At 38.4% G+C, this 15980-nt stretch overlaps 1 protein-coding gene across 5 annotated transcripts in view; it reads left to right on the plus strand.

Annotated features, from left to right (window-relative positions):
• The window catches only part of plekha7b (pleckstrin homology domain containing, family A member 7b), a 215587-nt gene that overhangs the window by 135817 nt on the left and 63790 nt on the right, over positions 1 to 15980 (plus strand). For all 5 annotated transcript variants that reach the window (XM_061963930.1, XM_072913356.1, XM_061963931.1 and 2 more), the window contains exons 11-12: positions 2355 to 2895; positions 11527 to 11601. In XM_061963930.1, the coding sequence (XP_061819914.1) occupies positions 2355 to 2895; positions 11527 to 11601 (616 nt within the window). The remainder of the gene's footprint in view (positions 1 to 2354; positions 2896 to 11526; positions 11602 to 15980) is intronic.

A 15980-nucleotide genomic window follows, 5' to 3' on the forward strand; every position in this document is an offset into this window, starting at 1 on the left:
CTGAGCCTTCTTGATGATGTGAGTGACGTTCTCTAACCAGGAGATGTCAGTGGAGATGAAGACGCCAAAAAACCTGAAGGTGTGGACTATGTCCACCCACTTGCCGTCGATGTGGAGGGGGGCGACAAATATGCTTGTGGATGATGCATTTTGCATGATATTGGGGACATGCCAGCAAAATCCAATGAGCACCAACATTTTAAGGACAAAGCCATCTTTCCACTTCAGGGAATTCAATTTCATCTGATACACAAATGTAATAAGATATAAGCACCTTGTGATGACCATATGCATAATAATAATACTACAAGTAACAATAGCAATAGACAATGGTGATAGGAAAAAAAAAAACCTTTTTCACCTACAAAAAAAGCTTTGTTGCAACCACAGCACTGAGATGATGGACATGATTCTGTTCCAACAAGTTTGCATTACTCAAATCCTAAATAATCATTGTAAAAACATAAAATTCAGTGAGACGGCAATTAAAGAACAAAGGATAATTTACTGTGGATGGGGCAACTTGCCTTCTGTTTCCCAACAAGCACATGAATATATGCATCTAGACATATAGAAGCAGAAGAAACAAATGTAAAACTATTTAAAAGATAATGATAAAATGGAAAACTTACTTAATCTGCCAGCCAATTTGTTGCTTCAAGTGTCCTAAAGCACATGTTGTACAATTTAAAAGGGCCGAAAACAGCTTAAACTTGGCCTTCATCATTTGAAGTCCAATGAACTGAAGGAAAAATCTAATAATTGGAAACAAATATTTATCGATAACCAAAAATATTAAAACACTTTCAGACAACAAGATTGAATACTTGATAGAAATGTTTGGTCTACAAAGTGCATTTTAAAAAGGAGCAGATCACAAAGTTACTATAAAGTCATAGTTTTTGTCACTAAATGAATATATTTACTTAAAGCCTACACAAAATGCTGTACTAAAAAGTTTGTTGAACAATCAATTTCAGATTTTTCAAAAACTCCTTGAATTGGGCTGGCAGAAAAAGTTAATTATATATTTAAAAAAATTGATAGATATGCACAGTATTTACACATGTGCACACAAAAAATAAGCCAAATCCTAAACACGAACTTGGGTAGGCTGAACAATTGACCAAACACATCAGAACTTTTTATACAACTTTCAAACTTTTGTCTTCAACATAGTCTTTTTTTAAAGCCTGCATCTTGTAGATGCTACAGTATATACACATATGCACAAAATAAGCCCACACACAAACTCAGGTAGGCTGAACAACTGACCAAACATGTCCGAACTTTGTTACGACTTTTAAACCTCAATCTTCTATGCAGTATTTTTTAAAGCAGAAATATACCTCTATTTTGAAGAGGCAATGCAGCTGCCAGAAGCTTCTTGGGTGTTCGTTCACATTCGTCAAATTCTGCAACCTTTAAGACAAAATATTATACTGTATCGCATCATGGGTATCGCCTGAAATGTTGTTAATATTGATAACTTCAAAACACTTATCCATTTGTCAATATCTACACACATGGCAAACCAGTAAAATCTTTAGTACATGGCATGGTGTGTTTTGACTCTTCCTGAACGTCCACCGATTTGGCGTGGAGTGGAGTGGAACTCCAGAAATAACTTCCAGGCCTCCTCTCCTCCCTTGATAGCCTTTCCTGGCGAAAAAAAAGCTCCCCATCTACAGACAACATTCATGCATAAAATAAAATACTGTAAAATGGCTAGAACATCAAATACTCACCCTTGATTGTAAAGCTTTTACAATATCTCCTCAAATTACACTTCTGAGGCTTGGCAAAATCCTCTGGATATTTGCTGTCACAGAGGCAATTAAAACGTGGTCTCATTTACATTGTCAACGATATTCAGTGCAGACACAACCAGCAGACGGTGGACTGAGGCGAGGTCAAGTGTCAGGCAGGAGTCAGAACCAGAAGTAGCAGTCAGTGGGTGAGATAAAACTAGGGGTTGGGTGAAAGACAATGTAAAAGGGAAAGAAATAAAACTGCATGTTTGCGGCTTTGAAGTAAATGCTAGAGATCCTGGCACAAAATACAAGGCAATCTGGTGCTGGAAAAAATTAAAGCATCGCTTAAATACATTGGGATGTAGTCATTAACATACAATATAAATAACAGGATTGTTTTCTGATTTTCATAAAGTTACATACTCAAAAATTGCAGTGAAGATGAAAAAAATGTATTGTTCACAACGCATGTATGTTTTAATTTGGCGTCCCCTCTAACAAATGGCGCCCTAGTCGGCCACCCGGTTCGACTGTTGGGAAAGCCTTCCCTGTATACAGCACTGATAATGTAAGTACTTCACGTTTCTCTTTCTATTTCAGTGCTCCCTCTGCAGAGTTCAACCTACCACGGCAAACTCCTCCCTTAAAAGTAAAAGTGAGCACAGCAGACACCTCCTGCCAGTCATTACCAAAGTCTCCCCGCCTTCCGTCTGGCAGCAACTCTCCCTCAGCGACCTTTAACCTGCCCAGCGACTACAAATACGCCCACGACCGACTGAGCCATTTCCGCATGTCCACAGACGAGCGCATGGCCACCAAGGAGGGAATGGTGTGGCAGCTGTATGAGTGGCAGCAGAGGCAGCAGTTCCGACACGGCAGCCCCACAGCGTCCGTATACACAGGGCCCAACTTTACAGACTCATCGTCCTTCACCGTCACCGTGGAGATGCCTCGCTCTATCTCTGTGCCGCCTTCTCCCTGTGAGGTCCCCTCATCAGTTTCCCCCTCCTTTAAGCCACTGTCCCCTCGCAGACCACACACCCCATCTGGTAGACGGACTGTCATGCCTCTGGATGATTTGTCAAGCGTGGACACCACAGGAGCGTCCTCCCCTGGACGCATCTGTACTCGTCTTTCACAGGTTTGACCACATCCTCATTCTTTCAGTGTTCAAAGTAAACAATTGAAATACACTGACTGGCCACTTCATTAGGTACATCTGCACATTCTAATATATAATACAAGAGCTGTATTAATAATTCTAACTCGTGGCTGTCAATGCTAATGTGGTAACGCATGTGATTAATGATAAAATAATATATCACGTTACCATAAATGAATGAAGATTAATCACAGTGTTTGTTTTGACCGGCGGAAGGCAGCGCAGATTGCTAAGGCAGTGATCACGTCACACGCCGGTGTGCTGATAGTTACACCAATGTGCTTTGCGCCCTTCAAAACAAACTCAGATGGAACTTTAGATAAAACTGAGGTAATTAATTAGTATTGCAGGGACACATTTTCTTATCATCGGCGCACATCAAGTTTAAAGGTGCCATATATAATAATTTCATGTCAAGTCATCATTAAATGGCCCGGATACGTCAAAAGGCATCAATAAATCATGTTCTTTTCAAATACCTTTATAACTGGAAACGGTAGTTCAGCCGGGATATTCTCATTTCAAAATTAGATTTACAGCCCTGAAATATTATTGTTTTCGTTTCGATGCCCCGCCCTCCACCGTTTGATCAATTAAAAAAGTCAGTGAGTGTGTCACATCCAGTTTGCTAGTTACGCACCGCCCTCTTTGTCGAGCTACTGCCACTGGTAAAGTTACTAAACATGTCAGACCTTAGTAAATCTAAAAAAGAATGCTTAGGAGCAAAGCACCATCACACTAGTGTAGCTTAGCATGCCCGGTCAATGACACATCGACATTTAGGTTAACGGGGGAAATATATGTCCATTAGCTTGTATGCTCTGTCATCCAAAATATATTTCCAACAAATTAAACCTATGTGGATATGGGTAGTGTCAGTGCCTATTTCGTTCTCAATATGCTGATACGCTGAGGAAATGCGTTCCAACATTAGCACGGCTAATTGCTGTTCCTTGTACAGTATGTGCATCATGCACATATGGGGTGGTGTTTGCTTGGCACAATATAATGCATTACATGTAATGATTTTCTACTTTGTGTATTGACATGGTAGTAGGCTATATGATTTATGCGTAACGGGGTTTTTGTGTAATGTGGGTTGGCTCATGGAATTGTACTTTACACTGAAAGATGGTGATGTGCGTACATGGAAGAGAATACAGTGCGTCAGGTAGGATGCAACATGGAGTTATGCTGAACGAAATGTGGCGGTAATTTTACTGTTGGCCTTGGCTTGCCATCAAAGTAGGCCTAGGCGATATATAATATATTATTATATATACTTATTTCGATTGTGGTTCGTGCGGTCAAACTAGACATTTTAACAGGGTAATGCCAAAAATCTGTCCCGACTCCCGACGATAATATTGCTGTGTAACTTTACAAATACATTTGGCTAATCGACATCAGTAAAATGTGGCATAATTACTTAGTAAACCATCTTGCAAGAAGCATAAACAAGAGAAACCTACAGTGTAGGACTCATCGATTGCCATTTGAAGTTTCTTGGAGTAGGACTTGGATTTGGCTGCGTATCTGGCAACCTCAGTCATGGAGAGTGGGAGGGGACTACACAATTATGACCGTAAATGGAGTCCCATTTTTGACTTTATTACTACATATGGTACCTTTAAAACAGCATCTTAAAGCGAAGATGAACGTGAGGATGGTGTTGCTAAAATGAATGCTACATGGATAGCAAATAGAGCACAACAAACTATGAGTTTATCAACGTTTACCACAGATAAATTAAACCACACCTTTTCAAAATGGACAGCCACCGCACACATGACACTTGACTTCTGTGAAGACCAAGTACTGCAAGATGTTGTTCGAGTCGCCAACTAACGTCATACAAAAAAGAGGTAGTTTGTACAAAAAAAAAGATCAGCGCTGTCATCCGAAATGGTAAATAAAACATGTTTGTGTAACGAGGTTTTGTAATTAGATGAAACCCAACCGAAAAGAAAGACCATAAAGATGGAATTGAGAGACTCGTTCTTTATTGACAACTGTCACATCTTTCGTCAACACACTGGCTTCATTTTTGTTTAGTCTTTATTTGAAGGGACAATGCACAGAAACATTAAGCTCAAAGACAGATATGTTCTGTACCCGATTATAGCTAAATAGCTAATTTCCATCTGCACGATTGTAACTGAGATAGGCTCCAGCGCCCCCCGCGACCCCAAAGGGAATAAGCGGTAGAAAATGGATGGATGGATGGAGTCCCTGGCTACCTAAATTAAAGGGATACAAACATCATGCAATAAAACTATGACAATAAAATCATACTATAAAATGTAATCAAATTAAGAAAAGTCATAAAATGCCCTTTCATGGACACATATTTAATATACAATACAACCACGCCTTATTTACATCATCACACAAAGACAATACATGCTCTTGTTCACATCTGTCATCATTTGTACCATCAAGGCACCTCCTCTCTCGCACACACACACACACACATCCGATTTCACAATAATAGCCCGACACGTCACATCCGGACCAACTACGCCAACAAAATGAAAAATGGCATACATTTGTTTAAGCAACTGGTTAAACTAAGGAAAAGTAAATGCAGTTGTAAATGGTGCACTATGTGAAGTTATATATGGATGTCTTTATTACATGACTTATTAATATACTGTACATCTGTACCTAGTTTGCTATATTATTGCAAATACTTTTAAAATGTGCACTTAATTCTTACTATACTTACTGTCACCAAGTTTTGAGCAAATCAATGACTTGCAGTTTCGTAAAACATTTTAAAAAATTTATTGTATGACATTCCGACTACCAAATTGCATTTGTATCCAAATATTGGGGTATTTTCTTAAGCAAATTGTTGTTATGCAAGCAAATAATAACCTGTAATTAATCATGATTAATCTCAGTTTAAGTGTGTGATTAATCTGATTAAAAAAATACTTGACAGCCCTAATTCTAACTAGGGATGTCCGATAATGGCTTTTTGCCGATATCCGATATTCCGATATTGTCCAACTCTTTAATTACCGATACCGATATCAACCAATACCGATATCAACGGATATAAACAGTCGTAGAATTAACACATTATTATGCCTAATTTGGACAACCAGGTATGGTGAAGATAAGGTACTTTTAAAAAAGATTAATAAAATAAAATAATATAAATAAATTAAAAAACATTTCTTGAATAGAAAAGAAAGTAAAACAAAATAAAAACAGTTACATTGAAACTAGTAATTAATGAAAATTAGTCAAATTAACTGTTAAAGGTTAGTACTGTTAGTGGACCAGCAGCACGCACAATCATGTGTGCTTACGGACTGTATCCCTTGCAGACTGTATTTATATACATTGATATATAATGTAGGAACCAGAATATTAATAACAGAAAAAAACAACCCTTTTGTGTGAATGAGTGTGAATGAGTGTAAATGGAGGAGGAAGGTTTTTTTGGGTTTGTGCACTAATTGTAAGTGTATCTTGTGTTTTTTATGTTGATTTAATAAAAAAATAAAATAAAATAAATACATAAAAAACCGATACCGATAATAAAAAAAACAATACCGATAATTCCGATATTACATTTAAACATCTCTAATTCTAACACATGTATTAATGTGCTTGTGGTGTGTTATTTCTCAAATATAGCTACACAAGGTAGCCAACAATGTTTAGAAACAGCTCTTTTTTTAAACTACCACCACACTTCTAAATATTTTACAGCATTTATTCTGGATTTACTCATGCAGGTGTACCTAATGTTGAGGCCCGTAAGTATCATACGTCCCTAATTCAAAACCAATCCACAGCCTGTATTATTATTTATATTATCTAGTATTTGTTATTTTATATTATTGTATTCAATTTAGTCAGGATTTGTGTGCTGTAGCATTGCTGTTTTAACATAGAATGGAGTTATTGTAAAAAGTTAACATGATAAACACCATGATCATAAAGAAAAAATGGAGAACTAAAATCATTCGCATATTTTTTTTTAAAACTATGGATAATAACATTTAATGACTTCTTGCAAGAAAACTTAATAGATATAAAATGCAGCATCTAGATGTTGTCATGTTCCCATCTTGTCCAACAGGGGACAGTGTACTTGAAAACTCATACTGTACATTAATTAGAAGATGACCTTGTACAATTAAAAAAAAGTCTAATTTAGTTGAGATCCTTTTATTTATTAATATAATTTTGCTATAGTATACTATACTATATTATTAAGATTTATATAGTGGAAACGTATTTATTATACAATCTTTTATTTATTTATTTTTTTTCAGTTTCTATTCTGAGTTGTTTTACAGTCTGCCTTTTACATAGCAATCATGAACAGTTCAAACAATTAAACATGTGTTCTAAAATAGGAAAACAAATGCAAGTAAAAGTAAAAAAGTCAAAGTTGTTTATCTGTTCAGCTGAAATGTGACCATAAAGGTTTGTTGGAATGACGTCCTTTACTGTGATTGATAAAATGTGTTAGAAATATATGTGGACAATGTTGCAAGTATCATTTAATAAGGTCCTCTAATGTTGCTATTTACAATATGATTGATTGCCCTATAATGTTCTAAACGTGCAGCAGATTTTGGAACATGGCATGTGGTAAAAAAATATCAATACCTAATAATAGTTTGGCCAAATTGTGCAGAGAGTCTCACCTTTCATTAAATATATATGTTGCTGCTAAGTCATTGTGGATTGGACACACTGTAATACAGCGAGAGTGAGTCATATGGAAGTATTATTGTAGCAAAATTGTTTGCAAACATTTATCTCAATCTGTGCTTGTGTAATCAAATTCACATGTGCGTGTACTAATGTGTGTCTGTATATCAATATGTGTGTGTGTAATCAGATCTTTGTGTGTGGGTTTTAAGTTGTCTGTCTGTATTATGATTTGTCTGTGTGTAAAAAATATCTGTCTGTCCGTATTTCGATCGGCGTGTGTGTAAAATAATGTGTGTGACAGTATTTAAGTGTGTGAAGCAGGAACCCTCTATTGGCTGTGTTTTTACACGTGACTTTTGCCGTGTCTGTAAAGTGATTTGAACGTGTGAAAAGAATTGTCTGTAACTACCCCTTGCCTTTCCTTATACTCACCACGAGTCGGCGCCTTGCAGCCACCCACACTTGTGTTGACGTTGATGCTAATAACAATGGACTTTTCAATACTTGCAGTAACTTAGTTGTCGGAAGTATTTACCGTATTTTTCGGTGTATAAGTCGCACCGGAGTGTAAGTCGCACCTGCCGAAAATGCATAATAAAAAAGGAAAAAAACATATATAAGTCACACTGGAGCCCGGCCAAACTATGAAAAAAAGTGCGACTTATAGTCCGAAAAATACGGTATGTATTGAATTAAGTTATCAGTAATTACTGAGGGGGGCGGGGGGTTTGGGGACATCGGGACTGTCTTCTCTGTGGCTTCTTACCGGTCGGACGTGCCCTAAATACCTCCCAAGGGAGGCATCGTGACCAGATGCCCAAACCACCTCATCTATCGTGGAAATGTGGAGAAGCAGCAGCTTTACTCTTAATCCTCTCGAATGACAGCATTTCTTAAAGTTGCTCTATTTCTAAAGGAGAGCACCGCTCCCCCACGGAAGAAACGCGATCATTTCGACCTCCATGCCATTACATGATCACCTATTTGAATACAGAAAAACTTCTGACAACTAAGCTACTGCTAAAACATGAACTTTTATTTACAGCAAGTGATGAAAAGTCCAATGTTCTTGGCTTTAACGCCAACACGAGTGTGAGTGGCTGCAAGGCGTCGACTAGTGGTGAGTATAAGGAAAGGCAAGGGTTAGTTACAGACAAATCCGTTTACACGTTAAAATCGCCGTACAGACAGACAAGTCGTACAGGGCAGAAGTGTTGCTAAAGCAGCGTTTCTCAAAGTGTGGGGCGCGCCCCACTGGTGGGGAATAGAGACATGACAGGTGGGGCGCGAGGAACGGGAGGACATTTCACTTTAAAAAAATTTTTTTTTTTTAATTATATTCTTAGATGTTTTTTTTACTATGCTTTCATTTTCTATACACACTGTAAATCACTTTGTGATTCTGTCTGTGAAATCCGCTATATAAATACATGTAAATTACTTATTTTTCCTGAAGGCTTTAAATTTCTAGGTCGGAGCGAAAGTTTGACAGACATAACAACAGTAACTAATGGGGGCGGGGCTAAGCGGAACAAACTTTTGCGCGGATGGGTAGCAGGCTAATGTGTGGACCACAATTACACAAAATGGATACATTTGTGACTCGCACCTCAAAGGTCGTCGAGCCAGAGCCAGCGCCTGCAGAGAAACAAAAATCTGACGGGCCTAATCAACCAAAAAGCCAACAAATTAAAGAGACACCTCGAAACCACACACCCCAATCACGTCAATAAGCCACTTGATTTCTTTCAAAGAAAACTGGCAGAATACCGTCAACAGGAGATACAAGCTGATGCAGTACAAGCTGCATCAGTAAACAGTAACGCTCATATAGAGTAATGGCTTCATATAGAGTTGCATACAGAATTGCACAATGCAAAAAAACACACACAATTGCTGAGCAGCTCATTCTCCCCGCTGCAATAGACATGGTGTCAGTCATGCTTGATGAGACAAGCGCAGCAAAATTAAAAGCTGTCCCACTGTCAAACGACACAGTTGCGAGACGTATATGCGACATTGCAAGTGATCTTGAGGAACAACTCGGAGACAAATTTAAAGAAAGTCGTTTTGCTTTACAAGTGGACGAAGCTACTGACAGCGATAAAGACTGCCTGTTTATCGCATACGTCCGCTTTGTGAATGGCGAGTCACTGTGTGAGGATTTTCTGTTTTGCAAATACATCAAAAATAGAGCCACTGCTGATGAGCTGTTCAAGATAATGGACAGTTTCCTCAAAGAACACGATTATTAGACACATTTCTAACGATTATTATTGAACTTGATGCAAGTTATAACACTTGTTTTATTTATTATTGAACGTGATGCAAGTTATTTTATTTATTATTGAACTTGATGCAAGTTATACCACACTTGCACAATTATTTTATTTATTATTGAACTTGATGTTATTTTATGTTATTGAGTTTGAATGTATACAACTTGATGTTACTTGATGTTCAATACATTTGAAAATGTTAAGCTTGGCATTAGCGTTCTGTTGGGGCGATGGGGGCAGGTGGGGCTTGAAAACTCCCCCTTGTCCAAAGTGGGGGATGACAAAAAAAGTTTGAGAACCACTGCGCTAAAGTCACATAGAGGGTTCCTGCTTCACACACACCTGAATACGCACACACACATTTTTTTATTACACACAGACAAATCATAATATGGACAGACAATGAAAACACAAACGCAGATCTGATTAAACACACATAGATTGATATATTGTCCAGACACACACATTGGTACACACACAGGTGAATTGGATTACTCACGCACCAATTGAGATACACTTTTGCAAATAATTTTGCTACAATAATACTTCCATAGAGTCACCCCTTCAAAATAAAAGGTCTCATGATCATTGGCTTACAGTTATAGCATAATTGCTTTATTTTCCATGCCTTTTTTCACACAGTCCACGCCTACTCCACAGGTGGTTTGAGCGCATACAACGTAACTCAGATACTGCAGCAAAAGAGCGAGCGTCATCCGCGCCCTGCCACACCCTTACAGCAACAACATGTCCCTGCCAAACCAGAACCACAGTGGCCTCACATTTGACCCCTCATATAAAGCGTCACATATGATCCGCCCTCACAGTGTAATTATATGCAGGAAATTATAATTTGGAAAAGCTATATTTTCAAACAAAGGCAGCCACAGTGACCATGCAAGGGAGCAATGCTTGTGAGAACTAGATAAACTTAGTTTTGGTGTGCCCAGCATCTTTAAAGCTGATGAGGCTCTTGTAATAGCTGTGCGTGTGTGTGTGTGTGTGTGTGTGTATGTGTGTGTGTCTGTGTGTGTGTGTGTGTGTGTGTGTGTGTGTGTGTGTGTCCCTGTGGAATATCATTAAGAGAGATGTTTTATTAGCATCCAATCCAATGTGCCCAGGGCTTGTGAGCACCCTATAAACATCTCTACTGTATCTCAAACATCAGCTGCGGTCTCTTTCTTCAGATCTCACATTTAAATAAAAAAACTATTATACAGCAAAAAATAGTGGCTTGGGAATCTCCGAGGGAACAGCTTACAGTGCTGCTCTTGCTGCTAGCAAACAAATGTTATTTTAAGAAAGCAGGTTTTTGCTATAATTTATGTGGAGTTAATTAAAACGCTTGTTGTTTGTGTCCTCTTAAGGTTGGCTATAGAGGGCCCGTTTTCACTAATTCTGTGTGTTAAGCAAAAATGTCAAATTTTTCCAAGCCCTGTAGCGTCACAAACTCAGAGGCGCATGCTTGTTTCCAATGGAGGATGGATGGAAAAGAGAAATAAATGTGCTGTGTCGTCATATTTGTTTGCAGACTTGTTTGGAGGCGATGTTTTGAACTTTGCTTCAGTGTGATGTGCGTGTCCCCAGCAGTGAATTAGACATTCTGTTTGATTTAACACTCCATGCTTAACATGTTGTTTCTGCACAGATGGAGAGAAGGTCCATGCCATCCATGGGATACATCACACACACTGTCAGTGCACCCAGCCTGCACGGCAAAACGGTAGGAACGTCTTCTACAAAACCCAAAACTAGTGAAGTTGGCACGTTGTGTAAATGGTAAATAAAAACAGAATACAATGATTTGCAAATCCTTTTCAACTTATATTCAATTGAATAGACTGCAAAGACAATATATTTAATGTTGGAACTGAGAAACTTGTTGTTTTTTTTGCAAATAATCAATAACTTAGAATTTAATGGCAGCAACACATTGCAAAAAAGTTGGCACAGGGGCATTTTTACCACTGTGTTACATGGCCTTTCCTTTTAACAACACTCGGTAAACGTTTGGGAACTAAGGAGACCAATTTTGGAATCTTTACCATTCTTGCTTGATGTACAGCTTAAGTTGTTCAACAGTCCGGGTTCTCCGTTGTCGTATTTTACGCTTCATAATGTGCCACACATTTTCAATGGGAAACAGGTCTGGACTACAGACAGGCCAGTCAAGTACCCGCATTCTTACTACGAAGCCACGCATGAAAAATACGTTGCTTGGATGGCAACATATTTCAGCATTAATGGTGCCTTCACAGATGTGTAAGTTACCCATGTCTTGGGCACTAATACACCCCCATACCATCACAGATGCTGGCTTTTAAACTTTGCGCCTATAACAGTCCGGATGGTTCTTTTCCTCTTTGGTCCGGAGGACACGACGTCCACAATTTCCAAAAACAATATGAAATTTGCACTCGTCAGACCACTGAACACTTTTCCACTTTGCATCAGTCCATCTTAGATGAGCTATGGCCGAGCGAAGCCGACAGCGTTTCTGGGTGTTGTTGATAAAAATCTTTGGCTTTGCATAGTAGGGTTTTAACTTGCACTTACAGATGTAGCGACAAACTATAGTTACTGACAGTGGTTTTCTGAAGTGTTTCTGAGCCTATGTGGTGATATCCTTTACACACTGACACTGACAATGAGGGATCGAAGGTCACGTGCATTGCCGCTTACGTGCAATGATTTCTACAGATTCTCTGAACCTTTTGATGATATTACGGACCGTAGATGGTGAAATCCCTAAATTCCTTGCAATAGCTGGTTGAGAAAGGTTTTTCTTAAACTGTTCAACAATTTGCTCACGCATTTGTTCACAAAGTGGTGACCCTCGCCCCATCCTTGTTTGTGAATGACTGAGCATTTCATGGAAGCTGCTTTTATACCCAATCATGGCACCCACCTGTTCCCAATTAGCCTGTTCACCTGTGGGATGTTCCAAATAAGTGTTTGATGAGCATTCCTCAACTTTCTCAGTCTTTTTTGCCACTTGTGCCAGCTTTTCTGAAACATGTTGCAGGCATCAATTTCCAAATGAGCTAATATTTGCAAAAAATAAAAAACGTTTTCCAGTTCGAACGTTAAGTATCTTGTCTTTGCAGTCTTTTCAATTGAATATAAGTTGAAAAGGATTTGCAAATCATTGTATTCTGTTTTTATTTACGATTTACACAACGTGCCAACGGGCTTCACGGTGGCAGAGGGGTTAGTGCATCTGCCTCATAATACGAAGGTCCTGAGTAGTCTTGGGTTCAATCCCGGGCTCGGGATCTTTCTGTGTGGAGTTTGCATGTCCTCCCCGTGACTGCGTGGGTTCCCTCCGGGTACTCCGGCTTCCTCCCACCTCCAAAGACATGCACCTGGGGATACGTTGATTGGCAACACTAAATTGGCCCTAGTGTGTGGATGTGAGTGTGAATGTTGTCTGTCTATCTGTGTTGGCCCTGCGATGAGGTGGCGACTTGTCCAGGGTGTACACCGCCTTCCGCCCTATTGTAGCTGAGATAGGCTCCAGTGCCCCCCGCGACTCCAAAGGGAATAAGCGGTAGAAAATGGATGGGATGGACAACGTGCCAACTTCACTGGTTTTGGGGTTTGTATCTTCTAATGTTAGATGGCCGACTTTTTTATTAGGACCTCAGGTTGAACATGATGTTATTCCCCGCATGTGGTCAAAGACAAACAATCATTAGTGTGGCTTTCCTCAAAGCGAAGCAGCTGGTGAAGGATTTATTATATAGTGGAACCTCCAGCATAAGTTCAGGACAACCATCTTGCATGATGACACAAGTCCTCAGCATATCATGAAACTTCAGTTACGTCAGAATCGAAACGTTAACTCTTGGCAAACGTTTTGCTTTTTCTTTGGCTTTAAAGCTGCTGATTAGTAAAAAAAAATAAAGTAAAGAAAAACATCAGATGTAACTCCAGCGTTACTGTACATGTGTAGTAAGTTGCTTGTTAGCTAAGATAAGGTGTAAGGAGTGTTTGATGTTTTAGTATTAACAGCGGTTCACTTCTTTTTACGTAACCTGCGACTCACCTTCTTCTGATGCTTGCATCATTTAACTTATAACTGCGTGTTTTCTAGTTGTTATTGTAACACTTATAGTGTTGTCTTGTACCTGTTTTGGATTTAAATGGGGCAGTATAGTTATTTTCAACTGCAATACTTGGACAGAATTTCTTGATTATACAAGAGTTCATTTTACTAACTAAAAATGTTTGTTTTAGTTATTATTGTCAATGATTTATTTTCCCCTGATTAAAACAGGTATTGTTGTGAATTTAGTTTTTGAGATGCTCTGTAATAACCTTAATAATAGTGGTTTCAAGAAAACTTAAATTATTCCTTAACGTCTATACTATATATTTTAGCCAACAAAATTACTGTAATTTTAGTCAACTAAAATGTTGAGGAATGTAGCTGGGCTTTAATAGACTAGAAAAAACTACATGTGAATAAACTAGACTAAATCAACTTAGATGGCTAAAATATGACTACAACTAAAATACATTTTATTCCAAAAGACTGACTAAAACTAAATTAAAATCTGCTGTCAAAATGAACACTGTTGACATGGACTAAGACAAACATTTTTTGTCAACAAATTTAACACTGTTAAACATATTCATAGGAGCCTAAAGTGTGCAACAAAATGGACGCGTATACAGGATTGGACGAACAATTTGCATTTCATTGCACATTTTTAATTGTGAAATGTGCACAACATGTAACACAAATAAAGCGATCATGAAATTAAAAATACAAAATAGTCTGTCTCAATGTTCGTTAAGTCTCAGTCATATGTATAAATGTGACCAGTCGGGTCACAAATACGGGTTAGTTTGGGCTCGGCACGCCATCCAAACTTGGAAATTCTCAGTCCTCGAGAACCCAGTCAATGAAAGAATCCTATCCAGGAAAAGAATGCAGCGTCAAAAAGCCTGACCTGGAAATAGTTCAGAAGGACCCAGCTTAAACTATGTCTTATTGTAACTATAATGGCTACTACTAAAGCGTTTATAAATCATATTAAATAGCTTGTTGTCCAACAACAACATTTTCAAGTCATTACTAAATTACAAACCAATTTACAATGAATAGGGTTTACAGGCTTCGGCCTTTAAGTATGTTAGAAGGAAGAGTTGTCATTAATACGTATATCATAGGGGTGTAACGATTGATTAATACATCGAAAGATCGATTTATATTCCTAAATTTGAAATAAATCAATCTGTGCTCGGCAAGTTTGCTTTGCAATCAATAGGTATCGATCCAAGATCGTCTTAAAAGGGAATCGATGGATTTTATCGATACTAGAAAAAGGAAAACATTGGATTTAAGAACGGCAGACTTTATATGAAGTTTAGCATTTTTAATAATAAAGATGTTAAACATTAGGTCTATTTTCCCATCTGTGACAAAACAAAAATGACAGATATCTACGGTGGTCGAAAAAGGTCATAACAAACTCCAACGCCACAAGACAATAGTGTACTGGTAATATCTGTGATGTGTGTCTGTGTGCCTTTCAGAGGTGGTGCTGTGTGACGTGTGCGAGAGCGGCAGACAAGTGAACAAAGTCCCGTGAGAGTTTGGGTGTCTGTGTGTCTAAACGTGAGCTTGGGCGAACAGCAGCTCTTGTAATGATACAGTATGTGTGCTTTGACTACCTGAGTTTGTTATCGCTTGTTAAGAAAGCGTCTGTGAGTATATCTCCGACTGTGTCTCTCCTTCTCCACATTTCAATATCGTAACTTTCAGCTACAGCACGATTGCAAAAGCCACAACAAATACAAATGACACAACATAAAGATCAACCCACAATGCAATTGTAAACTACAAAAGACACGCCGACACAACGGAAGTGTGTTCACCGTAAATTGTTGGTTGCACTTTATTTAAATAAGATGTGAATGCATTGTCCATTAATTGTTGTTTAATTGCTTGTTTGTGTCCATAATGCATTTATACATAATTCCCTTACAAGAAATAACAGGAATATAGGAAACTTCACCTGCAGTGTCCAGCATACAGTATTTTATCCAGTATTTATTTCAGAGTAACACGGGTTGATTTTTTGGGGGGCTAAA

Source organism: Nerophis lumbriciformis, linkage group LG06, assembly GCF_033978685.3.
Source record: "Nerophis lumbriciformis linkage group LG06, RoL_Nlum_v2.1, whole genome shotgun sequence".
Taxonomy (NCBI): domain Eukaryota; kingdom Metazoa; phylum Chordata; class Actinopteri; order Syngnathiformes; family Syngnathidae; genus Nerophis; species Nerophis lumbriciformis.